The sequence below is a fragment of the Xenia sp. Carnegie-2017 genome, unplaced genomic scaffold (genome assembly GCF_021976095.1).
Source record: "Xenia sp. Carnegie-2017 unplaced genomic scaffold, XeniaSp_v1 HiC_scaffold_4, whole genome shotgun sequence".
Classification (NCBI taxonomy): Eukaryota; Metazoa; Cnidaria; class Anthozoa; order Malacalcyonacea; family Xeniidae; genus Xenia; species Xenia sp. Carnegie-2017.
In genome coordinates this window covers 1,818,834-1,846,755 of record NW_025813504.1, presented here as the reverse complement: position 1 = coordinate 1,846,755, position 27,922 = coordinate 1,818,834, and the positions used below count along the sequence as shown (strand labels likewise).

At 34.5% G+C, this 27,922-nt stretch overlaps 1 protein-coding gene and 6 long non-coding RNA genes across 9 annotated transcripts; 4 read left to right on the top strand and 3 right to left on the bottom strand.

Annotated features, from left to right (window-relative positions):
• Positions 1-695: 695 nt before the first annotated feature.
• LOC124455650 lies at positions 696-1,005 on the top strand. The gene is made up of 3 exons (XR_006951960.1): positions 696-755; positions 823-897; positions 980-1,005. It is a non-coding gene; the product is annotated as an uncharacterized LOC124455650 (long non-coding RNA).
• A 2,774-nt stretch (positions 1,006-3,779) lies between these two features.
• LOC124455717 lies at positions 3,780-6,712 on the top strand. Its single transcript, XR_006952001.1, has 6 exons — positions 3,780-4,004; positions 4,240-4,303; positions 4,379-4,410; positions 4,978-5,797; positions 5,906-6,113; positions 6,237-6,712. It is a non-coding gene; the product is annotated as an uncharacterized LOC124455717 (long non-coding RNA).
• A 10-nt stretch (positions 6,713-6,722) lies between these two features.
• On the bottom strand, positions 6,723-7,253 carry LOC124455716. Its single transcript, XR_006952000.1, has 3 exons — positions 7,179-7,253; positions 6,851-7,050; positions 6,723-6,764 (listed from the first exon to the last, which is right to left on the bottom strand). It is a non-coding gene; the product is annotated as an uncharacterized LOC124455716 (long non-coding RNA).
• Positions 7,254-7,260: 7 nt separating this feature from the next.
• LOC124455715 lies at positions 7,261-8,351 on the bottom strand. Of its 2 annotated transcripts, none has more exons than XR_006951998.1 (4): positions 8,082-8,351; positions 7,694-7,945; positions 7,438-7,609; positions 7,261-7,325 (listed from the first exon to the last, which is right to left on the bottom strand). It is a non-coding gene; the product is annotated as an uncharacterized LOC124455715 (long non-coding RNA). The 2 variants fall into 2 exon arrangements; XR_006951999.1 differs by having other exon boundaries at positions 8,289-8,319.
• A 3,089-nt stretch (positions 8,352-11,440) lies between these two features.
• Positions 11,441-13,405, bottom strand: LOC124455521. The gene is made up of 2 exons (XR_006951891.1): positions 13,227-13,405; positions 11,441-11,786 (listed from the first exon to the last, which is right to left on the bottom strand). It is a non-coding gene; the product is annotated as an uncharacterized LOC124455521 (long non-coding RNA).
• A 1,916-nt stretch (positions 13,406-15,321) lies between these two features.
• Positions 15,322-20,407, top strand: LOC124455520 (very low-density lipoprotein receptor-like). Of its 2 annotated transcripts, none has more exons than XM_047006156.1 (5): positions 15,322-15,403; positions 16,766-16,994; positions 17,138-17,313; positions 18,900-19,083; positions 20,081-20,407. In XM_047006156.1, the coding sequence occupies exons 2-5, from the start codon at positions 16,901-16,903 to the stop codon at positions 20,098-20,100; spliced, it is 474 nt and encodes a 157-aa protein (XP_046862112.1). In that variant the 5' UTR covers positions 15,322-15,403; positions 16,766-16,900; the 3' UTR covers positions 20,101-20,407. The 2 variants fall into 2 exon arrangements, with proteins under 2 accessions (XP_046862112.1, XP_046862113.1); XM_047006157.1 differs by having other exon boundaries at positions 15,322-15,441.
• Positions 20,408-27,505: 7,098 nt separating this feature from the next.
• LOC124455657 lies at positions 27,506-27,812 on the top strand. Its single transcript, XR_006951973.1, has 3 exons — positions 27,506-27,565; positions 27,633-27,707; positions 27,787-27,812. It is a non-coding gene; the product is annotated as an uncharacterized LOC124455657 (long non-coding RNA).
• The last annotated feature ends 110 nt before the right edge of the window (positions 27,813-27,922 follow it).

Below are 27,922 nucleotides of genomic sequence, written 5' to 3'. Positions count from 1 at the left end.
CAAGAAAGGCAACTTTAGACATCAAGTTTAAAGAGGTTACCATTGCCAGTGTAGAAGACCCAACAGCAAATCTGGATGTACTATGGAAATCATCATTGCTATTCAGAGATGTTAGTCGACCGAACTGGGGAGGATTTATGCAAAACCATCTCAAGGGGAAATACCCGGGCAAGTCATCTATACTGTTTTTACCGATGATTGACATGAACGCTAGTGACATTACCTGTATCAACTCTGCACTTCACTTTGTTTGCAAGCATGCAGAAGAACATGGAATTAAAAATCCTATCGTTACTTACGACCAGCCCCTTTGGCATAAGGCATTCTCGCTGATCAACACTGAGTCTCAAGACAGTAAACTGCGAAAGATTGTTCCTAGACTTGGCTCTTTCCATACTTTGATGAGCTTTCTTGGCAGTATTGGTCACTTAATGGCGGGTTCGGGATTGAAGGAGCTGCTGGAGTTGATATACGCACCCAACGCTGTGGAACATATGCTCTCTGGAAAGCTGTTTCTAGAGCTCTACGTGGTCATTTAATCGTCGACGCTGCACTTAACGCCTTACTATACTCAGCCACACTTGGTGTACAAGTACCATGTTTAGATTCTACTGGTAAAATTCTTATAAATGCTCATGATTTCATAATATAAACTAACCATTTACTTGTTTTACGCGCAGATGACGCTGATTTCGATGAAGACATTGATGATGGTTCAAATATAACTGATGAATCTTTTCATGCTGCTTATGAAGGTGGGTGCTTTTATAGAAGAGACTTTTAATAAGGCATGGATTCATACGAAGTTGACATATCTTATAGATGCGACAAACACAGAAATCGTAGATGACATCATCTCAACACAAGACACGTCCAATGAAATTCAGCGCTTGGAAGGTAATACTATAGCACCAAAGAAGGGTCAATAACCCTTACTAACAAATAATAACAACATGCAATTCTTTTTTTGCTTTCCAAGGAGTGCCTGAAGACAATCAAATTGATGAAAACAAGAACCTCTTGAATCAATGCCAAGACCTTTACGAAGACTTGATTGAGAAAAGAAAAACAGCTCAAGAAGTGGCTGCTTCAAATAAGCTGAAAGAAATCGAGGAAAAGGTTAGCAACAGGCGAAGAGAGCTGAAAGCCAAAAGTTGAACCGCTACCCTTTGGCTACAATATCAAGAGATGATTGACATTGTGCGTGGATTTATTAAAGCTGAACGAACTGGAAATTGGGAGATGCACCTCCAAGTCCTATCAAGAATGTTACCATACTTTGCTGCATCTGGCCACAACCTTTACACAGAAAGTTCTACCCTCTATTTACAATCTATGATGAATCTTAAAGATGAGTTTCCTGAAGTCTACAAGTCATTTTCAGATGGTTTCCATGTTTTCAGAAGGAGTGAACGTTACTGGGCTGGCCTGTCCACTGATTTAATTATAGAACAAGTTCTTATGAGAACTGTTAAAACCACAGGTGGCCTGAGCCGCGGAAGTGGAATGACCGAACGGCAACGTGTCGTGTGGGTATTGTCTACTCCAGCATGTGCCCAGCTTAGCTCAGCTATGCAAGACCTCATTGGCATCATTTGTGAACACAGCGAACAAAATAAAGATATGTCCCAAAGTCGACAGAAAAGAGATATGGATGATACCATGCTCATACTTAAAACGCTTGCATCAGAAGGAAAGAATCCATTTATTCAAGAATCAGTTCTCAAGAATATAATGACAGGTGTAAACGCAGATGATTCCGTTGATGTTGATGAAGCTCGAAGTAAAGGAGAAAACATATTGTCAAAGATGGCTGGTACAAAAGTATGCGACTACACATTTACACGTAAAGATCAGGCCATTACTCTTGCTGCAGGCTCATCAGTAAAGATAAACGGAGTAAAAGTACATGTCGATCCACAGCTTCTGTTTCAGAGGTTAGTCTTTGCATGTAATACCGTTGATGATTTAGAAGAAGTATTTCAATACGAGCTTTGTAGTTATCCAGCAGCCTTGTTCGATTCCCCGCTAACGTTGCGACAGCCTCAGAAATCTAATCTTGCAGACACATTGTGGGAAATGCTGTCACCTGATGCTAAGGCCGGCCCGGTCGGCGAAACCAAATTCGTCATTGATGGAGGAGCTCTTCTTCATCACGTACCATGGCCAAAGAAAGCAACCTTTCAAGAATTGTGCCAGAAGTACTGCCACTATGTAAAACAGAAATATGGGGCAGGAAGTTGTATTGTTTTTGACGGTTATGATAACCAATCTACTAAGAACATGGCGCAACAACGAAGATCATCCGGAAACGTTGGGGCAACAGTGTCATTCGAAGCTGACATGAAGATAACAATGAAAAGAGATGTATTCCTGGCTAATATACACAACAAGAAACGACTTATAACTACTCTTCGAAATTATCTGGATTTGAATGGCTGTACTACACTCCAAGCCGATGGCGACGCTGATCTTCTCATAGTAAAGTCAGCTGTTTCAAGTGCCATGAAATCTCCTACCGTTCTTGTTGGAGATGATACAGATCTTCTTGTTTTAATGTGCTATTACGTCAAAGTGGATGAGGGATGTGGTCTTTATTTTCGTCCAGAACCAAAGAAAACAACTAAACGTAGAACGGAAAGAGTATGGAACATGAGAATAGTGAGATCAGAGCTGGGTGAATCTCTGTGTAAAACATTTTGTTTCTTCATGCTATTGCTGGTTGTGACACGACATCCCGGCCCTTTGGCCTTGGAAAATCGGCACCTCTTAAGAAATTCACAGATTCAAACTATTTCCGTGAACAAGCATCAGCATTTGAAGTTTCAAACGTCAGCATGAATACGGTTATCCAGAGTGGTGAAAATGCCTTGGTCTGCATGTATGGAGGATAAAAAGGCGAGACTCTAGACAGTTTGCGCCACAGGAAGTACTACGAGAAGGTGTGCGCTAAAGGCCGAATGGTAGAGCCCCAAAGTCTTCCCCCAGCATCTAGTGCAGCCAAGTATCATTCATTGAGAGTCTTTCTTCAAGTTAAGCAATGGCAGAGTCAAGACGAAGGATTGTTGATTGATGCATTTGGTTGGAAAATGTGCGGTTATGTTATCGTACCTAGAAAAACTGATCTTCCAGCAGCTCCTGAAAACTTGCTTAATATGATACGATGCAACTGTACCACAAATTGTTCAACTACAAGATGTACCTGTCGTAAAAATGGACTTCACTGCACAATGGCATGTGGTCAATGTAGAGGTACTGGTTGCACTAACAGTGGTGTTGATTTTGAAGATGATTAACAAAAGTATGAAATGACGGAAATGCCTTTGTAAATCAAAGTACACTATATCAACCATATGTAAATTTAGTGACACTCTTGTATTACTATTTAACCTAAAGGATTCCTTTTTTTCGGTCGTTGAAGACTTAACATGATTTTTAATAGCCACGCTGCAGATTTATACAATCAAATATGATATTCGTTAGGTCAAAGCAGTGTTATTTTGTAATTCTTGTTTATAGCCTCGTTTTCATGTCATAATTTCACAGAAAACATTATTTTACGAAGTTGCCGGCCTCATATCATGTGGGACTTTTAATATGTTGTTCTGTACATGAAAGGAAAGATATTTTTGAAGAGTTAGCTTTTGTGGGAATTAGTTCAAGGTTCAACCATAAATCTACTGGATTATTGAAATATACAGATCACCAAGAATTCCTATCTCACAACTTTTAACAGTTCTACGCACCATCCTTCAGGAAAATTTCACCAACCAAATAATAATGATGAGAGATTTAATGTGAATTGGCTGGATGACACTAATCGACAATCAATTTACGACCTTATGATTATTGATAATGGCCCTCGGCAACTAATAACAGATTACACCACAGATAACAAAACTCTGATTGACCACTTATACACCAACGTAAAGAAAGATGAGCTTCAAACAGGTACTCTCGAAACTTACTTCAGTGACCATAAGGAAATCTGGGCTTAAATTAAGGTAAGGAAATGGAAGAACCCATTACTGTAATGAGATGATTTTTAAGTATGACCATTGACGACTTTTAATAAAATGGTAAATGAAGACAACCGCCTCATTGACATAGTAGACAAATAGCGTACAAAATATTCATCATTCGACTTGCTTTTCATAAACAAAAAGGTAAGTAATTTACACTTTTGTTCTTCCGTACAGTTTATTCATTGTCATGATTATTGTTTTTATTTTTTCTTAGATTGCTAGCAGCGTATTTTACAATTAACCCCATCAAACGAATCCTAGAACATCAAACAGCTCAGGTAATTGTTTCTGCTGTAAAGTAAATGGTTTAATAATCTTTTACTCACTCTATTTTGAACTTTTATTCACTATAGTCTTCAAAATGCTTGGGTCTGCTCTCAATAAGGTAAAAGTTGTATCATTATCATCATAAGTGAAACTTCGATTATGAAAATACCTCGTGACAAAGGAATGAAGTTCATTTAACAAAAAATTGCAGTGTGGAAATGCTTATAAATTACTGAATGATAGACTCCATTACGAAAATTGAACAAAATTTGATTATTAGTATGTTCTGTAAAGTGCCTAACAAACATCTTTAAATGGTTGTATAAAGATGAACTTAGCAACGTCAAGACAAACAAAGCAAACAAAACCAACAAAAATTGCAATCATAACAAAACAGAACTCCTTAGCCACTCTTTCATAAATTTGGAACGTCTTGGAAATTGATGCGATCGTTCATGGAAAAAATGCTGAACTGAAAGGTCTAGTCTTTAGTTAAAGAGCATTCCAAAGCTTCTTAAAACATCCACAATGGCAAAGAGCTATAGCATGGATTGGAAGATGCTCAACTCATTTTTATAGATTCAGATAATTGGTCTTATATCACACATGGTATCTTGTCACAAGCCTGTTGGCTATAGACAAATGTCAATACTTTATATTCATGTAGCTATTTGTTATTTTGTAGCAATGTTGTCGATGTGTGATTGTGACGGTTAACCTCAGCGAGGAATATATTTTGTAATTAACTATAAAGATGTTTGTGAAAACTTACTTGTTTATTTTGATGCCTTTAAAGTTTGATGTTGGGTACGATAAATATATGTATAACACCATTTAAACGTCTTCATAAATTTATTTTATTTCATTACTTGTGTCAGATATGTATTAATGTGTAAGGGCGTCCAATCAAGCTGCCCAAATGTACACTCTGCGTACCTTCTTTTTTAATGCCTGCATTAAAAGTTTAAAGTTTAAAGTTTTAAAGTTTAGACTGTGGAAAATATGATTTCGAAAAAAATTTCGTAAAAAAAGAAAAAACAAAGTTTTTTCTGCGGTTTGAATTAGCTTGCTTTTGAGTAATTTCCGCGCGCTTCTGAGGGGACTTAAAACGAGAGGTTTGTGACGTCATTTAAGGAACGTTTGAATGCGCTGCATACAAAACAACACAGTGTGAAATAACAATTCTTTATATATTGCTTTGAAATTAATATAAAAATTGTACGAAACATGTCGACATCCGATTCTGAGTCGAGTACAGCAACAACAGCGGAAAATATTGAATTGAACAGTCGGGAATTCGATTTAGAAGACGAAGATCAATCGTCATCAAATGCGCTCCGAAACACCGATGGCGATTTTGAGTACGGCCAAGCTGAAGCGTATGAAAACGAACCACTTGCTGATGATGACTGGTTAGAAAACTATAATAGAGAGACAGAAGAAGAAAGGCGCCAAAGAGAAGAGCTCGAACGCAGAATGCAAAATGAAGTTCCTCTTGATTCTTGGTAAGGAAAGTTGGAAAATTTGTTTATTGTTGCCGAAGCTTTTGACAGATAACTTTCGTAGCTGCAATTGTGGTAACTGCCGTGTTCCTCTCTTGCTTAATTCAAAAGAATGTAGATGTTGCCACGAAATTTCCAATTGCATGATTGAAATGCAAGATCATATGGTGGTATCCGAATTAGGAAGGCAGCCAAAATGCATCGCAGAGCATCCAGGATTTCATGCCATTTGCCTCAATCGATGGGCATTAAATTTAGCTGCCAATCTTTACCAAAGACGAGATGGAGTTAGATATCGTAAAGGATTCTTGGAGCAAAGGTTTGTTAGAATTAATAGTTAAATGTCTCTGTCTGGGTTATCTATGAATGCACACCTTGCAAAATTTGTATTTTATGGACTCCTACCTGTTTTAATGGACCTTGTGTATTATGCCTTTTTCAGGTTTTTTCGAGTTGTTGCATATAGACAATTAACAAGAATGGTACATGGCATTCTTCGAGACAAAAGAATTCCACTTCCAGCTTGTGCTTACCATGTTATTCGAACAACTTTTAATTTAAAAAAAATGAACACTTTGCAGAGTATGAAGAGGACCATTTGTAAAATAACATAACATTATATATCATTTTAGGTGTTGTTTGCATGAGCCCAGCTAGTAGGGATTCAGTGAAGTGTGGAATGATTTAAGCCACTCTTGATATATTGCATCTTTGATTCACACTTATACTTGTTATACAAAACATACAAAATTACAATTCCTTTCTCTTTATTCTTTCCATGCAGTCAATTCACACTTCACTGAATCCCAACTAAGTGGGCTCATACCACCAGGTCCTAAAAAACTGGTTACTTTTGGTTTTTTGGACAGTTAATTATATTTTTATGGCCATTCATCCAATTCTTGCACACAGTGCATCGAGGTGCTGCTCTCATTTTCCTGATTAGTGATCTTTTCTTGGACAGGTGAAACTTCAGCCATATCAAACAATAAAGTGAGTCAGTTCCAAAAATAAGATTGAAATTAACTCAAAACAAGTAATGCCTTTTTGTAAAACCTGGCTTAGTTGGGGGAAATGTACAGCTGGCATGCTTTGTCTTCTTGCTTTTTTCGAGATAGCTTCACTTTTTGATTGCTTGTCCAACGTAGAATTCATTGGCAATGGAGCCATTCGTAAAAGATCACCTTTGGCTTTTTCCAATGTTTCCTCATCAATGAGTGCAGAGCACAACACTTGATATATATCTTCAACATACCCTGGAGGAGCAATGTGCAAATTATTCAAAATTTTATTTTATGGTAATCATTTCTTATTAAGGCTTTGATTATTATGGCATTTAACACATGATATCAGGCAGTAAGAGAAATATATTAAATAACCTTACCAAAATCCTGAGCAACTTTTACATTTCTTACAACAGCTTCACCATTTTTAAATTTTGGATAATGCACTTTAACCTGGGGGAACTCCATTAACCTCTTGATTATCCCTGTCCAAATTTCTGTTGAAGTGAGTTACAGCAAGGATATGCCTTCATGAAATATAAAATTGCATTCAATTTCTTGAAAGAGTTTAAATTGGCACAAGGGAATAAAAATTGTAATGATACATAGGTGTTTCATCACACATGTTTCATAGAATACCTGCAGAACATCCCAGGAAAAGAGTAGCTTATCATTTTGGGTGCAAACTGGTTAAGAACTGAGTGAAATCCCTCCAATGCACTTGTTCGAGACATTGGAGAAGCTTTCATGATTCCAGCAATCAACCTTGGTTTAGTTAAAGCTGCATACATTTTATTGTATGATATAGAATCTAAAGACAAGGCAATGAATAAGAGATTACTACACACACAAAAATTTTTTTTAATAGCAGCAAGAATTGCTTTAGATTTTTAACCTTCATTTAGCCATTTGCATGGTTTTATGTTTGAATCATGAGCACGTTTGTCAAATAAAGGCTTTGAAAATCCTCTGTGTTGGTTTTTGACATGACCAAGGAAAGACTTGAACTTAGCTACATTCACATTTCCGTTACCAGAGGGTGTTGATGTAACACTCCAGTACAAATGGTTGGAACAAGGTCTTATCCAGCTCGATAAAGACTCACATCCAAAACATTTTGCAAGTTTGGTCGGGACTTTGGTCACTTCTAAGATAAAATATAAAATAGATTTTAGATACAAACTTTAATTATTGATGCCAGTATAGGTAGTAAATTGTATACTAGCTATATGTTAAATTTTTGCTTCATAAAGTACTGCTTAATTAACTAAAAAAATCATTACTTTTTGTCAAATGCAAAGGTCAAAGTAGTGGGTAATACTTGGACAATTCTCTCTCATATGTCTGGCTATTTGTGTGCTGTCAGTGATCAACATGGAGATCAGAATGTTGCAAGATTTAAGAAAATCCATTGATCTCTTAACTCCATACCAGCTTATTTCCAACTTCATTTCTACAAAATAGCAAATATGCAAGAATGTTATACTCACATTCCCATGAGTCACCTGAATTTTCAGGTTCTTGAGACAATTGCTTAAATTGTCCAGCAAAGTGCGAAGATCATATCTACATTTAAAATAGCAAATAGGTAAATAATTTTAAAGAAGAAAATCACATAATTCAAAGAAATGTACCTGCACAAGAGAAAAACTAATGATTTGAGGTATTGTGCAACAGAATGTTGTATATGCACAATATTTGGCACTATGTCCAATGGAATCGTGTCTTCCATCCCCAGCAATTGCAATAGGCTGTTTACATGCCATCACTTTCTCTATCAAACTGTCTTGGTATTTTTTCCAGTAGATCACCAATGCAGGATATAGTTTTTCCTACACAAAATTTTAAAAAGACTTTCAAGATTTTCATTTGATTGTGGTAATTTCTTTACAACTTTCTTTAACCCCATCGGATAAGTCTTACTTACACTCTGGTGAGAGAAGTATGTACTCAATGAAATGCATGCCAATCCCATGTGCTGTAGAACTCTGATCACCTTTGTGGCAGAGGTTCCAGAAGTCAAAATACCAAATGACAATAGCAAATTTCCAGCAGGAATTGAAGTCTGCTCCACATTTTTGATTGGAACAACTAACTTTCACTTTGCCATTGAACCATTTTGCAATATTTCAACAAGAACATCATCTGATTTGCAAATTGGGCAGAATTTGAAAAGTGCAAACAGTTGGGTGAAGAACAATGAATTTTTCTCTGTTCTCAGGTTGGTGTCTTTGTTGAGCACTCTACAAAAGAAAAACTCAATTTATGAAATGCAATAGTAGCTATCAATAAATACAATTACATACTGGCACACATTATTTATGTCATCAAGGTAGTGACTGATTATATAAGCTGTTTAACTTTGATTTATTTAACAATCACAACTATTTAAACATTGCCATGATGATTGATACATTACAGTTCTCATCCAAAAATTGTTACCATTTAAATGTTCTTGGCTGCTCTGATTCAGAGTCGACATCCATGTCACTAGATGTGATTATCTCTTCTGTCTCAGTCTCATAACTTTGTTTAGCACCAAGATCACTCTCTGAGTCTGAGTCACCACTAAGATCATTTGGGTCCAAAACCTCCTCAGCAGGACAACTATCAACATCAACCACTTTGCTCCTAGTTGATGATTCTTCATTGCTGCGGTTGTTGTAATACTCATCTATGAAATAAGATACTTCAGTAATGCGCAGCTACACAAGGTTGATTAAGTCCATATTTCCTAGTAATTAACTGCAATAATTTTCCAGGGGTGCGTGCGAGCTTAGTTGGTAGTATCTTTTCGAGGATAAATGCTCGGGTAAGCAACGATTCCGAATTCGTCTCGAATGAGTTGAGGTGCAAAATTACTTTCTGATTCAAAAAACGAGCCGAATTGCCGAGAAAACGAATCTTTTCCGACAAACTGCGGAATTCTTTGTGGGGACCCACTTATCGCGAGCAGCTTTCACAAAGTTGACCCATCGCTTTCTCCTATGCTTAGCTTCGCTTCTTTCGTCGTTATAAAATGGTATGCGATGAAGTGAAATGACTTTCTCCGAACTGGCTACGTTAGAACAACCAAAAACTACACATCGATCTGGCATTTTTGTGTTTGTTTACATGCATAAACAGTGTAAGTTGTTTTGGTAGTCAGTCTGTATTCCTTAAATGACGTCACAAGTAAGTCCCATGCCACGGATTAAAGCTCTCGACATTTTTTACAAAACGTTGAAATTCAGGTTTTATTCGCATCTTTGCCGAAAGATAACTCAAAAACGAAAAAAGTTATTCAAATTCTGTAAACGGCATTTATATTATTTATCCAAAATCTATTTGTGAATAAAAAATTGAAAATAGTTGTATGTGCTCTTTAAGAATTCAGATTATGTTCTCAAATTCTCTTAATCAACTTCATTGAAGTGCAGATAAAAGCTTTTCTTTTTAAATAAATACAACTCATTTATACTTCGTTCTCACGCATATAGTAGTGTACTATATATTCTGTGTGTAATCAAGAAAAATCACCACCTTGTTGGAATGAATATGTATTACAAGAGCCTATTCGATTTTTAACGAGCTGCAAAATGACAAACTCCCCATTTATAAAAATTTTAATCCTTGATCAATGCGTAATGTGCGTTATCTTATGTCTTTTACAGAAATATGACGCTCTCAACAGTATACATAATATTATCATAGAAGACAAACAAACATTGCCATGTCACAAATAATCTTAATACGCGTGAGTCAATTGATCGTGACGACAATAAACTCAAAATGGAGTGCATGCTACATATTGAAATACCTTAAATATCGAAAAATACAGATTATCGAGTGTTAAACAAGTCTGTATAACTATATGAGCTAATGCTAACATAACCTAACGTCACATAACAAGTCAATGGAGATTTTTCTCATTACAAAGTTATAATGAATCTGAGTTGAGTTGTAAGCTATTATATATTTTAATATACGCTGTATATATACTGATCCAGTCAATATTTTGTACAACACGTACTGCTTTCGTTAAAAAATGTACTTATTAGATTGGTAATAAATAATGCCTATACGAAAGAAACAGAATGAAACATTATTGAGTGCATCGAATTGTTTATCATGATAATAATAATTCAGCCCATCATTCACTAGCAATGTACTTCGCGTATTTGTACTAAATCCCATATTCAATCCAACATAATTTGCTGAGCATTGATTATTCTTTTACTCTGCTGCTGATAAGTCTATGTCAATATACCGTGCATATATAACCATAGTAACGTTAATGTCTATTTCGAAATAAGCTAGTATGCAAATATTCCTAGCTAGATGTGTTCATTGAGTGCAAAAGCAATTAAATAATAAAGAATGTATAATACAGACACGTAGCCTTCTCGATAATTCCATGGAAGGGGAGGAGGGTAGTATTCATTACGTAAACGTTGAACAAGTACGTTTTTGCTAAAAGCTAATTTAAGCAATATCAAAGTTAATGGTTTGAGACCAGGAGTATCGTTACATGTTTGTTAATGTAGATCGTCCAGGTTGGAATAGTCCTGAGAAGAACTGTTTTTGTTGTTGTTGACTGACGTTTCGACAACCTTAGCGGAAGTCATCTTCGGAGTCAAATGAGGAGTAAACGTCAGCAATATTCTTGGTATAAAAAATCTCATTTCATCTACGTACATTTCGTTTTTCTGTGTGTGAGCTGAGTTGCTAGCAGAATAAAAGTTGTTTCGTTTAAAAGGAATTTTTTCACACTATCTAGTAATGTTGTTTCGAATTCAATTATATTTTAAAAATTGTCAAATAAATAAGTGAATTTTTCGTCCTTCCGCCCCACAAGTACCAAGCTGGCTGGTATAATTCCTATTTTGCGTATTAGGGATACATTCAGCTATAACATCCTGTTGGCTGGTGCAGTTGTAAGAACAAAATTTGAGGTTGTTGTTATTTGTCAATGTTTTTAATGACATCGTGGAGAAGTAGAAGACAATCTAAAACGGATTAAAAATGAAAACTATAATATTGGTAGAAAAATTCATTTCATCTACGTAGATTTTGTTCTTCCGCGTCGGAGCTGAGTTGTTGGCAGAATGGAATTTGCTTTATTTAAAAGGAACTTTCATACACTATCAAGTAATGTGTGCTATCTTAATTATGTCTCACAAAAAATACAAAGCTATTCAGGTGGTCCAGGAAGATATTGCCAAGTCACAGTCACAAATAATGTCATTACGTAGGAGTTATTTTTAACTTTTTTGGTTCTTGTCGCGACAAAAGTCATCAGTGCATGTTACCATTCATTACATTATAATACTTACGGTAAAATACAGATTTCTTTGAGATTAAAAATTTATAGAACTATATGAACAAATGCAAAATGAACTTAAATACAAAGGCAGTCACTAAAAGAACGGCTCAGAATTTATTAATTTATACTGGATAGTGATGATCGACAGTACTAATGCATTAAATTTGATTCAACTCATACCAACATGTCTAATTGATGCAAAGCTATAACAACTAAACTAAAGCAGAATGTGGAACCACTGGTTCGAAAAAATACTATCATTTTTTTCTTGTTAAGCTTATATTTATAACGTTTAAGCATTTTTACTAGTCCCAACGTTAGTCAATTTAGCTATTTTTACCAGCGAGTACTTTTTGGATGCCGGCAAAAGTTAAGAATTCGAATTATCTTCTCAAATTCTCTAAATCAACATCATTGAAAGTTTGAACTTGAATACAAGTTCTTGCCAAAAGCTTTTCTTGGTAAATAAAATACAGTTCAATTATATTATGTTCTCACGCATAGTATTACACTGTGTATAAACAAGAAAAAACATCCACCTTGTTGAAATGAATATATATTAATTACAAGAGTGATCTTTTTCAATCAGCTACAAAATGACAGAGACTCATTTAAAAGGATTTTAATCCGTGATAAATGCGAAATGTGTGTAACGCTCTCAACATACATAATATTATCTATGAAGACAAACAAATAATGCCAAGCCACAAACAATCTTATTACGCTGGAGTTAATTGATCGTCACGACTAAACTCAACATGGAGTGCATCCTACCATTGTACATATTAAAATACCTGAAAACCAAAAATACGCTTTTCGAGTGTTAGACAAGTTTGTATGAATAGATGAGGTAATGATAAGCGTCAAATAACAAGTCCTTGGACATTTTTCTTCTATTACAAAGTTATGATCAATCTGAGTTGAGTTGTAAGCTATTGTATATTTTAACTGGCGCTTGATACTGATCCAGTCAGTACATTGAACAACACGTAATGCTTTCAATAAAAATGTACTTATTAGATCGCTAATAAATAATACGTATACAAAAGAAACAGAATGAAACATTGTTGAGTGCATCGAACTGTTTATTATGATAACAATATTTCAGCCCAACATTCACTACCAATGTGCTTCTCATATTTAAACTTAATCCAAGAATTCAAGCCAATAAAATTTAACGAGCCTTGAGTACTCTTTAATCTGTTGCCGATAAAATCTGTTTTAATATACTGTCCACATCTTATGTATAAATGTATTAACGTTAATGTCTAGTTTGAAATAAGCTAACATGCAAATATTGCTACATGTGTTCATTGAGTGCAAAAGCAATTAAATAATAAAGGATATATAATGCCGACACGTAGCCTTCCCGATAATTGGGAGAGGGGGAGGGGGGTAATATTCATTACGTACATGATATGCCATATTAATTTTCTTTCGAATTCAATTATATATTAAAAATAGTTAGACAATTAAGTGAATTTTTCGTCCTTCCGCCCCACAGGTACCAAGCTGGCTGGTATAATTCCTATTTTGCGTATTAGTGATACATTCAGCTATAACATCCTGTTGCCCGGTGCAGTTGTAAGAACAAAATTTGTTATTTGTCAATTTTTAATGACATCGTGGAGAAGTAGAAGACAGTTTAAAACAGATTAAAATGAAAACTATAATATTGGTAGAAAAATTCATTTCATCTACGTAGATTTTGTTCTTCCGCGTCGGAGCTGAGTTGTTGGCAGAATGGAATTTGCTTTATTTAAAAGGAACTTTCATACACTATCAAGTAATGTGTGCTATCTTAATTATGTCTTACAAAAAATACAAAGCTATTCAGGTGGTCCAGGAAGATATTGCCAAGTCACAGTCACAAATAATGTCATTACGTAGGAGTTAATTTTAACTTTTTTGGTTCTTGTCGCGACAAAAGTCATCAGTGCATGTTACCATTCATTACATTATAATACTTACGGTAAATTACAGATTTCTTTGAGGTAAAAAATTTATAGAACTATATGAGCAAATGCAAACTGTACTTAAATACAAAGGCAGTCACTAAAAGAACCGCTCAGAATTTATCAAGTTATACTGGATGGTAAAATATGTAATGATATTTTTTTGACTGTGACATGGCAATATCTTGATGGACTTGCTGGAGAACTTCGTGTTATTTTGTAAGACAAAGATAGCACACATTAGTGTGTGAAAATTCCTTTCTATGAAGCACTTTCTTCCAGCAAGATACTGCTCCAGTCAATAATTGCACTGCACGTAATGCATTTCTTTAAATAAAGTACTAATAAAAGCGTTTGGCTTTAATTAAGTAAATAATACGTATTTGAAAAGAACAAAAATCGAACATCATTGGATTCACGACATTCAGAAAATTAATTGTTTAGCATAATAACAATACTTCAGTTCGTCATAATGTGTTTGGCATATTTGAATCATATTCCGGCCAGACTATATGCCAATAAATTTGCTGGGCTTTAAGCTTTCTCTGACAAAACCTATGGACAAAACCTATTTTAACTTACCATTTATATAGTGACTTTGCTATGTAATTTTAAATACGCTGTATGGAAATATTTTTAGCTGTGTTCATTGAGTGCAAAAGCAATTAAATAATAAAGGATATATGTATAATACTTATTTTGACCAGAATTGGCCAAGTAAGCCAACATCCTGCTGCATGTTCAACTGTAACAACAAAATTTGAGGTCGTTGATCGTTGTTAAAGTTTTTCAACGATAACGAGAAGAAGTATAAGACAGCTTCAAAGTAGATTTAAAATAAAAACAAATAATAAGCATTCATAAATAAAAACTAGAAGTTAAAGCTAGTGGGAGTTCCATTGAATTTCATTCTCACCGTGCCGTGAAATCAAAAATATACGTACGGGCTATAGCTAAATGCCATGATCGATACTATATAATATTTTGAAGCTACGTTTTCGTTAGAAGAGCTCATAAAGGAGTAAATTTTCATCTATTTACAAGTGAAAGTTTTTACTTTCTGCAGGAATGCCTAGATGGAAAAACCAGAATTGACGTTCATTGTGATATCATCAGGTTGCATTATTAGTTGCCACGTTGAACAAATTTTGATTAACAAAGAACAAAGAATGTGGCGTCCTACATTGCACGAACTTCGTCAACAATGACATGCACGTGATATCCTGTTTTTAAAATTCATAAATGCCTTTCTTTTTTCAAAAGCTCGTCACTTTCAACAGCACTTCAATAGCGACGGAGGTATCTGCATAGACGCTTCAGTAGAGAAAAGTTGAAGAAACATCACGTATGTGCTACTTATATCTAATTTTTACATGAAGTCAGGTATTGTGGTTATACTGCTTTAGAGCTACTCAATTTATACAATCCCAAAAGGCTTGATTTTCTTTTACAAAAAGTTTTGTTTGGCTTCGTGTTTGTTCCACAAATGTTTTGGCGGAGACTACAGGGTACTGTACTGTATTTTCTACTATAAGTCATTTTGGCATGACTTATTTATTGCCAGAGAACTTGTTAATGTGCCTGCATGTGAGTTGAGTCTCATCAACAAGGATTGTATGCACATAAGATGTCCTTTATATTATAATAATCCTAAAAGGCTTTTCTAAATTAATCAAGCAAAGGCAAGTAAAACCTATAATGTTTTAAAACTAAACTGCATATTTTCCCTTTCTAAGCAAACCTTTAAAAGGTGACTGTCGATAAAGGTGCAATGAATTTTAGAAAGTCAATTCTAAAATCAGCGCTCTCTTTCTCTATAAAATTAGAAGTACTTTTCCTTTCAAATATAGATGTACATGTTTGTGCATTCATTGTAATCATTTTTAAAGAGATTATTTTTTAATAAATTTAATAAATAATTATTTTTTATAAATTTAAGGAGATTGGTCCGGACATTGAATACTAAAACAAATATACATATTTTACTAAATTAGTTTAAATTGCTTGCAGAGAAAATCCGCTGCTACGTGAACCAAATCTTGAGTGTTTCATCGTTTATAAACATATTTCACTTTACTAGATGTTACACATATTCGAATCGTTTTGACTTAAAATCTATCGTTACAAAGTTATACATGATATATAATTACAAGATTACAAATGTTGGGATACCATAAGGGCACCACGTGATTCAGCTCTAAATACTTTGATACAACATAACAGCTATTATTAGCATGTAAATTTACCCTGTGATGGATCCATAGTTAATAAGAATACAATGTATATTGTGGGCTTACTGAAGCATATTTATGAGCAAATTATGTATTACCAATATTTTTCTGTTTATTTTTCGGATTGTAAATAATTACTCGAGTTATTCTACCCTGGATTCTTTACTGGTATTTGCAGAGGTTGCATTCGTTAATTTATGCTTCTTTCCTATGAAAGCAGTTGACCATTGTAGTAGTACTATATTGTGAACAATGTCAATTCATATTAGTGCATTATAGCTTAAAAGGCATTGAAGACTTTGCATATTCAGTAATTTCATAATTCAGACTACCAATTGCAAAACTACCTTTCAGTCTTGTTCTATAGACAAGTAAAACACATCAATAGCCATTTCTTTTCAAGTGTCTTTCCACTAAATAAAAATTCACACAAACAAAAGCAACGTTCTTACATGCAAATTCTTACTCTTTTGCAGAGACCTTTCTTTCATTATGAATGCCCTTCATATTTCTATTGCAATTTTATCACTGCTCGTTCTTTCACAAGAAGTGGATGCTTTGAGATTTATTAGAAGAATAAGACGTGTACACGGGTATTCATACGTCACAAGATGCAAGTCACAAACCGAAAATGTGTAAGCCTTAGATGTGGAAGAAGACGTGCTGTTACTGTACCATTCAGCTACAATTATTTATGTTGCAGAGGTGAGATATATTCAGTTTAAAAGTTTAAGGTTAATTGTATAATATACAAAAAATGTCACTATTAGACCAAAACATGACGATCGACTTAAAAAATAATTTGTAATATTATTAATAGCCATTTCCTTTTAATCAACCATCTATAGGAAGTTTGTACAACCAAATGAAATATGTCTGTGTTCGCTACAACTATGGTAGTCGTTCACGAATCGTTTTGGAACATTGTAATCCTTGTCGCCAATTCAAATGTGAGAATGGAGAGTGCACAAAGAAGCAATGGAAATGTAATAACATTAAAGATTGCGCAGATGGAAGTGATGAGGTATTTATCAAATGTTTGTTGCATCCACTGTTTGTTTTATGCCTCTTTGTGTGTAAACAGGATAACTCATAAGCTAACAAACTTTGGTGTCTTTTATAAATCATACAAAACTTTTGAATCCATTTTCCATCACTTACGTACCATCAGTTGATAAGAAATTGGTTGACATTTTTATGATTTTTGTGAAAAATTGTTCGAGAAATAAAATTTTTCTCCCTATCCAGGGCAATTAAAAGCCCATTAAAACAGAATTTTGTCCTTATAATTACCATGTATGCTGTAAATTGCTGTTTAGACAAGGTTAATAATTGGCTTTCGTCTGATTTATATGGACGGATATTTGCTGTCTCTTAGTGCTTTCTATAGTGTGAATTAGCAGCTTTGATAAATTTTGATAATAACATAGTGACATTCTTAATCACGTATGCATTTCAATTCTAAGTTCTTTGTTTCAATTCTTCTCACGAAGAAAATTGCTCTTCTGCTCTGCATGCCTAAAGTGACCCCAATTACAAGACACTGTGAACTTGCAGAAATATGGGGAATTCTTAAAAATGAGTTTAGCCCAGAAATTACAAAAAAATTTCACGATAACTATAAAAGGCATAGCTACATAATCATTATGTTTGTCTTAGTCAGTTTAATTGTAAAAAGACTTTTACCTCTTTACTAGGTGATTTACTAAGTTATTACTGATATTAATGTGAATCTCGCAGCAAATTAAGATGATTTTTAGTTTTTTCCTGCCTAGGAACTGCTTCATTTTCACGGCAAAGCAGAACAATTTTACTCAAACCAAATGACAAAAGCATTACTGCCATTATGTGATAAGGATAGAGTGTATCTTTCTAAAGGAAAAATATTTTTAATTACACGAACACATTTCCTACTCAAAAGTACAAAAAGTGTGTAAAAAACGTACATACTAAAACTCGCTTTTAATACCTCCTATAGAATACTTTCAAAACATAAATGTCTGTTGTTTTTAAAACAAATAAGGTCTAAATTTTAACTCGTGGATTTATTTCACGTTCATTCGTCACTTTGTCAAGCAAATATTTAATAACTTTTGAATGAAGCAGTGCATAATATCAAGAATTATTTCGACTAAGGTTAATGTTATCTGCTTAAGAAAACCATTTTTATCATACAATGTAAAGCTTATGGACAATGTGCGATAAATATATGTTATTTACCCGCTTGGAGGTCCGGGCTCAAAAGCGGCCTGAGGCCAAAATATTTTTGCCATACGGCCGACCTAAACGCTTAATAAAATATTTATTTTTTATTTTTATTTAGAAGAAATTTGCCTTGTAAAACGGCCAATGGCTCGATACAACTAATGTTGAGAAAGCGTTAACCAAATTTCATCGCTTTTAAATCAGTTTTACAAATTTATATTATATTTCGTAAGCAAATACATTGCGAAAAAATATCACTTCTGCTCACGGGCAGATATTGTAAAAAGCTGTTCGCTCAGGCAGCCAATCAAATTGCTGGAAATCTAAAAAATATCGCTTTGGACCGCTAAATAACAAATAATAACACTTATTTTGCATTGTCTGATAAAGGTTGTCGTCTTTTAGGTTGGGTGTCCTAAATGCCGTCGTAGCAAATATTTATTTGCTTGCAGAAAAGGAAGGAAATGCATTTTAAAAGCAGAGTGTGTGACAAGGTCAACAATTGTCCAGATGGATCTGATGAAGTTGGTTGTCCAACTCCACTTGGAAACAAATGTGGACCACATCAATATCGTTGCAAGAATAACAAGTAATGTCTTGACCTGTTTTTTTGAAATGCAGTGGATACTAAAGTTTTTTCCAATGCCTCGATTCCTCTGCACATATTAAAACTTGATAAATGAAACATGTATTTTCAAGTTTATAATAAACAGTAAGATCTGTAGCTCACAGCATGGCATCGTGACTAATGTACAATTTGTGATAGAAAAATGTTCAAGTCTTGCTTCATCAAAAAAGACTAAAGTATAAGCAGAATGAAACTAAGCAATTTACAGCGTATTCCAATTTCTCTTAATTATAATATGCTGTGGTAGTTGTGCATGAGAAAATGTTTATGTAATGAAATATGAAGCTTTTTACGGTGATTTTTTTCTGTTTTTATTTTTCGTATTTCCTCCATTAGTTAAATCATCGTTCAAAGATTACTTTGGTTTTTTAAGAGCACTTATTTTACAATACTATGTTTAAATCATACAACACCCATGTCGGTCTTCAGCAACGATTTCCATGTAATATATTAACAGAAATTTTAGAAGTCCACTTCTTTTCCCCTGTCTATGCATGTTTCATGTTTATGATTCAAATTAATTCGCAGCTTTTTTTAGAGATTTGCATGTTTTACAGAAATATCGGAAATAGTAAAATTTTAGTTCATTAGAGCAAGCGTATCAAATATTACGAAAATGATTTTCCTTTCTTAATTTTTTCTGCAGGCATTGACATATTTTCTATATTTTAAAGCCATGCATGCTCAGAGAATCAGAATATAAATTCAGACACTGTTATTTGCACATGAAAAACATGTGGTTTATCTTTGAACTCGCGCATCTTTTGAGATACTAGTCCGAATTTTGTCGAAGCCAGATGTTTTTTATTGGCAAATAACCCTTTCAGAATACATATATAATATAATCAAAGAAATATGCTTTTCAATTTTTTCACAGTTTTAAAACTTGAATTTTTGCATCAATAGGACAGTTGTCCTAAAGTGTACATATTATGAAATCTCATATTCTATATTTAAGGTGCATTAATTGGAGATTAGCATGCAATGGTATTAATAACTGTGGCGATTGGTCTGATGAAAGAGGTTTCTGTAAACGTCGTTTCGGAAGGAAACGAGAAGAAATCCCTAATGACGAAGTAGGCAACGGTGGGGATGCTGAAACAGGAACTACTTCAGGCTGAAATGCTTTAAGAGCTTCAGGAGGAACTGCTTTAAGAACTGCTTTTCTCATTGAATGAATGTAGTTTTTTGTTGTTTTATTGTCTTTTCATTATTTTCAATTTATACTTGTAACCCTTTTGCTAATTTAAAATCATCGCCTCCAAATAAATTCCGGAAGCAAAAATTCGAGTTCTAAACATTTGAACCATAAAAAATTTAATCTCAATTTGCAGTAAACGACGGAGCTAGTGAGTAGCTATTTTACTTCTGCTACGCAAATATTTCTGTGTTCGTTTTCATCAAATGCAAACACAACCAGTTTCTAAATTTAAAAATCATGCTAATGGTTCTTAAATTGAGAACTTTGGTGGAATTTCGCCGTAGAAGCATTCGCAGTTTTAAAAGCAGGCGAATTCTTTTTTCTAGGAGTTACTCATTGCAAAGAAAGTGATTTCTCTTAATATGAATCTAAAACGATTATATACGCTTATGAAAAACTTACGACTTGGACGATGATTAATTTGTACATTTGGGATGTTGTTGCGCGTCTATACCTGTTGAGCTATCAAGCCCACATAAAGTAAAGAGTCAAATCTCTATCAACCTGCGAATGGATGAGTTATATTCTTGCCATCATCAATAAAAACATTATAATCTATAAAATAAACCAAATGAAACGCGTGCACTGATTGGTCTACAGCTGTGTTTGCATTAGCCTGTGCAAAACACTTCCCTAGCTCAACCAATCAAATCAATCATAACCATCAATCAGTCAAAGAGAGTTTGCAAATCGGTCATGAATGCATTTTAGAGGAAAAATCAAAACGTTTATTTCAATTTGTGAGTTTCGCATTATTGTTATTTTATAAAAGAAATAAAAGATATTTTTCGTGTTTGCACTGGCTTATACAAACTGCGAAGACGTTTGTGAGAACTCTCGATCAGGTGCAACGAAATTTACTGAAACGAAATTTACTGCTGTTCAAACAAAATAACTAGCTCTTATTGAATACAAACAAATGGTGTAAGTATTTTGAAAGGTTTATGTAGTTTCTGGAACCAGTAAGTTAATTTAACAAGCTTAACTTGATAAACAGTCATCATTTTATTAAAAGTCATCATATAGCATGTCGCAATCATCATGCATAGGTATTTTGAGGACAAACGTATTTTATACATTAACTATAAGTTCTGCAATAAATCATTGGGATAATGCACATTTCAAGCATCGATAACTAAAGGCAGATCCAGGGTAAATGGGTAAGTCAAAATAAATTACTGCAGCACATTTTAGCATATATTTGCATTTCTAAGCCCCTCTGACCTGTTTTATCTTGAATTTTACATGAGTCGACTGCCTTAAAAACAAAAGATATTGAGGAATCTTATGTCATTTCTTTTGTATCTAATGCATTCGATGCATGTAAAATGCCACGTATAAAAAACTCCTCAGAGGCATATACATTGGTGAAATTATATTCTTTAGAAATTCAAAACCTATAGTGCTTTTCTGAAGGTACTTTGAATTTAAAATTTCAGGAGCTAAAATTTAGTTTGACAGAAGCTGGATCCGCTACTGGCAACAAGGTTTCTTTTGCCATCCCATTCATGAATATACCTGTTCTCTGGGCTTAAAGCTAATTCCGTTAATTTAATATGTTTAACATGGTTACCTTCAGTGTTGTTGTACTGGTGATTCATTTTTCGCTACGTGTCATAAGTGAAATTACTTTTATACGTACTGCTCAATTGTCAAATCAAATTTTTTATAGCCATAGCATTAGAATAGAGTACATAAATTTCAGCCATCACAATAAACAGAATGTATCGAATTCATTGCTCCGGTAAAATCTTTTGCTGTTACACTTGAGGAAACAGTTGTGGTGCGATAGTCTTCTCGAGACAATGATATTAAAGCTATTTATACATCACAAAATTCATAATAAAACTTAAATTTTCATGGATAATAGAGCGTCATAAACAAGAAAATTATAAATGACACGACTACTTCCATATGACTCTACCTTAGATACAAAACAGGCATTGATTTTTCCATACATTTTTGGTCATTGATCATGTCTTCAGCTACTTTAAGAAAGGAAACATTTTGTTTTATAAAACATTTTGTAGGAGACCGGGAATATTCAACAACTTGCTGGACTAGAAAACACAGCCGTGTTATGAGACAGTGCTCTGCTACCTATTGAGAAATTTGTGCGCATTCTTCACAGAGACAAAGGGTTGCATTTTAAACAAATTTCTCTTATCATAACTGCTCACAAAGTTGAGAAAGATGGAAATCCGTTGATCTCCATGTTTTCTCCTTACATAACAACATTTAATAAGACGTCCCTCCAACGAATCCTGTTATACACATGAGTTCAACAAAAGAAGGGAGTATTTGACAAGGGCTTCAAGTGGCTCAACTCCCATTTTCAGATCTCTTTGTCATGTTAGAAGGGTCAGCTTCTCTTTTCTTGTTCTTCAACATTGTACTATAATTTTAAATTTTGAAGCATTTATATAAACGTTCAACTGCAATGAGCTTATGAATTCATACGCTTTAGCATTCCTATACGTAACAGTAAATGCAAGCTGTTAGATTACAATTATTTAGAGAAGTTGATGACCGTTTATTTTAATTGCTTACACAAACAGTAACAAACAATACATATTTTGTTCTTTTGCTAGTTTTTATGACAGAGAAGCCCCGCTGTGTAAAAAATTTGGCAATACACGCCCGCATGCGCCACCGATTACCTCAGTCAGTGAACGTGGAAAAGTTGTGCACTCGTGAATTGGATGGAAAAATATTTTTTTGTTGCTCTAACCGATATCCTGAGTATTTGTTTCAGCCTCTAGAAGATGTATGATCATAGTAACATTTGATAGGATGAAATTGAAGAAATATAACGATGTATTGGAAGTTGTTAAACTAATTTACCACAAAACTGCATAAATCTTTAAAAATTCTGACATTATCAGTTTAAACTTAATAAGAACTTGTTATTCAGTATGAACATCTAGTCTGTCCAAATAGCGCCTTTTACTGCATACAGAAATATTAATTCCTCCGTAATGCAAATAACGCTCGAGCAACAAAGATATATTCGCATAGTTTCGACCTTTTAAACAACGATGCCCAATTCATCATAAATTTGATATAGATCAAAAACGAAATGGCTCGTTTTATCATCTTGATCGTTCTGGCTTTCTTCCTTATGTTGCAAAGCACTTTGGTCGACTCCTGGAACATGCACCAACCTCATCGCAGAAGTACAGGTTCCTGTAGCTATCCCACTCCTTCACAATGTTATACCAATGGTCAGTATTTCTTTTCCTCGAGTTCGAACTTTCTCACATGGACCTATGCTGTCATGTCGTATCCGATGAAACTTTTAATCACAATGAATAAACATAAGAAAATAAATAACTTTTCATTTTCATAAAACGATTGTTGTATTATGCCTACCTTATGATTGTTATATCATGTCGATTAATTTTGCACGGATATTTTAATTTGAATAAACAGTAGCTATGCATAACAGTGAAAATGTCCTTAATGTTTGCATAGTTGTAAGGGAAATTACCTCCATTTTTGAAGCAAAAGTCAAACCAGCGCTCAATTTACAATCGTTTAAATAAGCAGTATCGAAATAGTTCTTGATTGTCGTTCAATGATAATTTTTTGAAAAATAAAAATGGCCTATAATGTCACAGCAACTTATGTCAGCAATGTTAGCTAGACAACATTCAAAATACATGGCAACATTACAAATGCACAGCAACTTTTATAAATTGACGACAACATTTCAAAAGCTCAGCAACATTTAAAAACTACCAACATTTATAAACTCACGGCATTTAAAAACTTACGACAACATTTAATAACTCACGGCAACTTTTAAAAACTCACGACAACATTTAAGAATACGATGTCGATGACAATGAAAATCTTGAACAAAGCAGTTTGTTAATCTTAGTACTGAAGGTTAATACCCAATATTCATTATGTTGCTCTAAGCCAGTAAAACAATGAAAGGATTATATATAACTGAGCTCTGTGAAAGTAGATATCTGTTGATGGAAGTTGGGAATGAAATGCAGTTATTATGCAATCAATACAAGTTAGATCTTTGCTTCACTTTGTATATCGAACCTTCTGACTTAAAGATATGTTACCTAAATAAATGATCTTTACACAACATGGGGTCAATCCGATATGGGGACATATTCATATTCATATGCCAGGCTGATTTCTTTGAAAATAAATTGTTTTGAAAAGAAATTAGCCAGGTATAGCAGAATATATGAATATAATCCCTCATTAAGACAGGATTGATGCCAATGTTACATAAACACATTGAAGATGCAAAATAACATAAATTATTCATTTGTTGATATCCTGATATGTAGTGAGTCAAGTTTATCTGTAGGATCCTAAAATGTGTGCAAAATGAAGGCTATAGTCCTTTTGAAATGATGCTGCTCCATTTAAAACCGTTCATATCATGCAGCTGTTTACTATAGAAAATCAATATTAATTGTTATATCCTGCACAAAATGTAAATGGCATAGAGTTTACAATCATGAAAACATTCCAATACGCAGAATGAATTATCATTGTAGTCCAGTCAATCTACGACCAAAAACACTCTAAGCTTGAACAAATTTCCACAAAAGAAATTCCAACTGATTTTGGTATATTTGATATCCCTTATAAAATATCGAAAGTCCCACAAAATCCTAGCACGGCAACATCGTGTTAAACGTTTATTTGAGGCATTTGGATTGAAAATCTGAGCGACATGGAAACGAGGCTCAAAAATTAATGTTTTAGATTTTATCCTTTTAGAACACTTAGTAAAGCACAAATATAAATATATTGAATTAAAACAAGTAGATAATGATATTTTGTAAATTAATTAATATTTTGTCCTTTATTTACGTCAAAAATACTGATCTTCCTTTTTTGGGTACTAATTTTCGCTGACTTGGTAGTTTTTTAGACAAAAAACGTGTTTGAAGTACGTTTGTTTACGCACGTGTTTAGATGGATATTTATTTTATCTAATGTGACTTCCCTTTCAATACTTCAAATTGAAGCTTTGGCTCATTATTGGCATCAAAATGTGACGTTTCTTTGTTCTCCTCAAGGTAAGCAAAATAGATAACTTGAAGACAATGAGTTAATGAATGTATTATTTAATTGCTATTACATTTTACAATGAATGAATACGTCAATATTGTGGGTCACAATAATTTAAGTTAAAACTAACAAGAGGGGGCTATAATTAGCGACCTAATTACCAAATACAATGTTTGCATTATAATACCGCGTTCAAAGCCATAGATACATTAGGGCTGTAAAATATCGCATAAACCAGTAAATAAAACCAGGCTTTTTTGTGTTGTCGAACACTATTTTGCTTGTGAATCATTATAGGATGGATCAAATTCTGCGTCAGTACTGTGCAATATGTAAAGAATCAATTGTGAACAACGGGGTGGCTCTAACATCTAAAGGGATAGATGGTATAAACCGAGCTAGTAAAAAAAGAGGCGATACATTTGACGTCCGTGAAGGTGACAACTTTCACATAGCATGTAGGAAACGATACACAAATCCATCATATATTTCTAAATCGTTACGTCAGAAGGAAGAGCGTCATCCCGTACCAAGAACCCTTCGCTCACAAAGTTCAGTTCAGTTCGATTTCAGAAGAGATTGCTTGTTTTGCGGAAATGAAATTAATCAAGAGCAAGAGCGCAAAAGGGGGCGTGTTGTTTGCACTGTTAGGACTATGGACATTCAAGACACTATCTTGAATGCTTGCAAAGTGAGATGCGATGACTGGGCCGAGTCCGTAAAATCAAGGATCCAAAGTGTGCATGACCTACCGGCAGCTGACGCAATGTATCATCATCTATGCCTTACAAACTTCAGGACAAAAATGAGAATTCCAGCGCCATTTAATGACCAACCACCGCTCAAAAAGCGCAAATCAGGACGACCAATCAACAACACTGCCAACGATGCATTTTTAAAGGTAGCTCAACATTGAAACACCAAACGACATATATCCGTTAATCGACAGTGACATTGACAAAAATCTTGAATTCTTACCCCCAACACTTCAGCTTCTTCTTAATCAACTGTTTTCAGGAAAAGACACATCTCGGAAAGTAGCTTTTGTTGGTCAAGCGATTATGCAGTCAACTCGTCCTCGTGCTTTGCCACCTTTACAGATTGCATGGGTGTTTTACTCCATCACAGCTTTGCCTCGCGTTTTTAATAGACACGCTTAATCATGTTGGTTTCTGTTCGTCATATGAAGAAGTCCTCTCATTCAAACGAAAACGTGCGCAAGGACTACAATCCCGGATTATAATGGTGAGTTTACACAGTATGGTTTGGATAACCTCGACCATAATCTCCGAACTATCGACGGGCATGGTACATTTCACGGTACAGGGATAATTGCAATGGTAACACCAGGTACAAATAAAATAAGCCAAGTTCCAAGGAAAAAGGTTAAAGATCAAGACATCTTATCAACTGGTCAAATAGAAATTATACCGGTTTCACAACCAAGAAAGGCAACTTTAGACATCAAGTTTAAAGAGGTTACCATTGCCAGTGTAGAAGACCCAACAGCAAATCTGGATGTACTATGGAAATCATCATTGCTATTCAGAGATGTTAGTCGACCGAACTGGGGAGGATTTATGCAAAACCATCTCAAGGAAATACCCGGCAAGTCATCTATACTGTTTTACCGATGATTGACATGAACGCTAGTGACATTACCTGTATCAACTCTGCACTTCACTTTGTTTGCAAGCATGCAGAAGAACATGGAATTGAAAATCCTATCGTTACTTACGACCAGCCCCTTTGGCATAAGGCATTCTCGCTGATCAACACTGAGTCTCAAGACAGTAAACTGCGAAAGATTATTCCTAGACTTGGCTCTTTCCATACTTTGATGATCTTTCTTGGCAGTATTGGTCACTTAATGGCGGGTTCGGGATTGAAGGAGCTGCTGGAGTTGATATACGCACCCAACGCTGTGGAACATATGCTCTCTGGAAAGCTGTTTCTAGAGCTTACGTGGTCATTTAATCGTCGACGCTGCACTTAACGCCTTACTATACTCAGCCACACTTGGTGTACAAGTACCATGTTTAGATTCTACTGGTAAAATTCTTATAAATGCTCATGATTTCATAATATAAACTAACCATTTACTTGTTTTACGCGCAGATGACGCTGATTTCGATGAAGACATTGATGATGGTTCAAATATAACTGATGAATCTTTTCATGCTGCTTATGAAGGTGGGTGCTTTTATAGAAGAGACTTTTAATAAGGCATGGATTCATACGAAGTTGACATATCTTATAGATGCGACAAACACAGAAATCGTAGATGACATCATCTCAACACAAGACACGTCCAATGAAATTCAGCGCTTGGAAGGTAATACTATAGCACCAAAGAAGGGTCAATAACCCTTACTAACAAATAATAACAACATGCAATTCTTTTGCTTTCCAAGGAGTGCCTGAAGACAATCAAATTGATGAAAACAAGAACCTCTTGAATCAATGCCAAGACCTTTACGAAGACTTGATTGAGAAAAAAAAACAGCTCAAGAAGTGGCTGCTTCAAATAAGCTGAAAGAAATCGAGGAA

What these genes read in the sequence shown, in the direction of transcription:
- LOC124455520 (XM_047006156.1), top strand. Translation starts at nt 16,901, where the DNA reads ATGCAAGTCACAAACCGAAAATGTGTAAGCCTTAGATGTGGAAGAAGA. An exon ending in CAATTATTTATGTTGCAGAG is followed by an intron (nt 16,995 to 17,137) that starts GTGAGATATATT and finishes AACCATCTATAG; the next exon opens with GAAGTTTGTACAACCAAATG. An exon ending in TATCGTTGCAAGAATAACAA is followed by an intron (nt 19,084 to 20,080) that starts GTAATGTCTTGA and finishes TCTATATTTAAG; the next exon opens with GTGCATTAATTGGAGATTAG.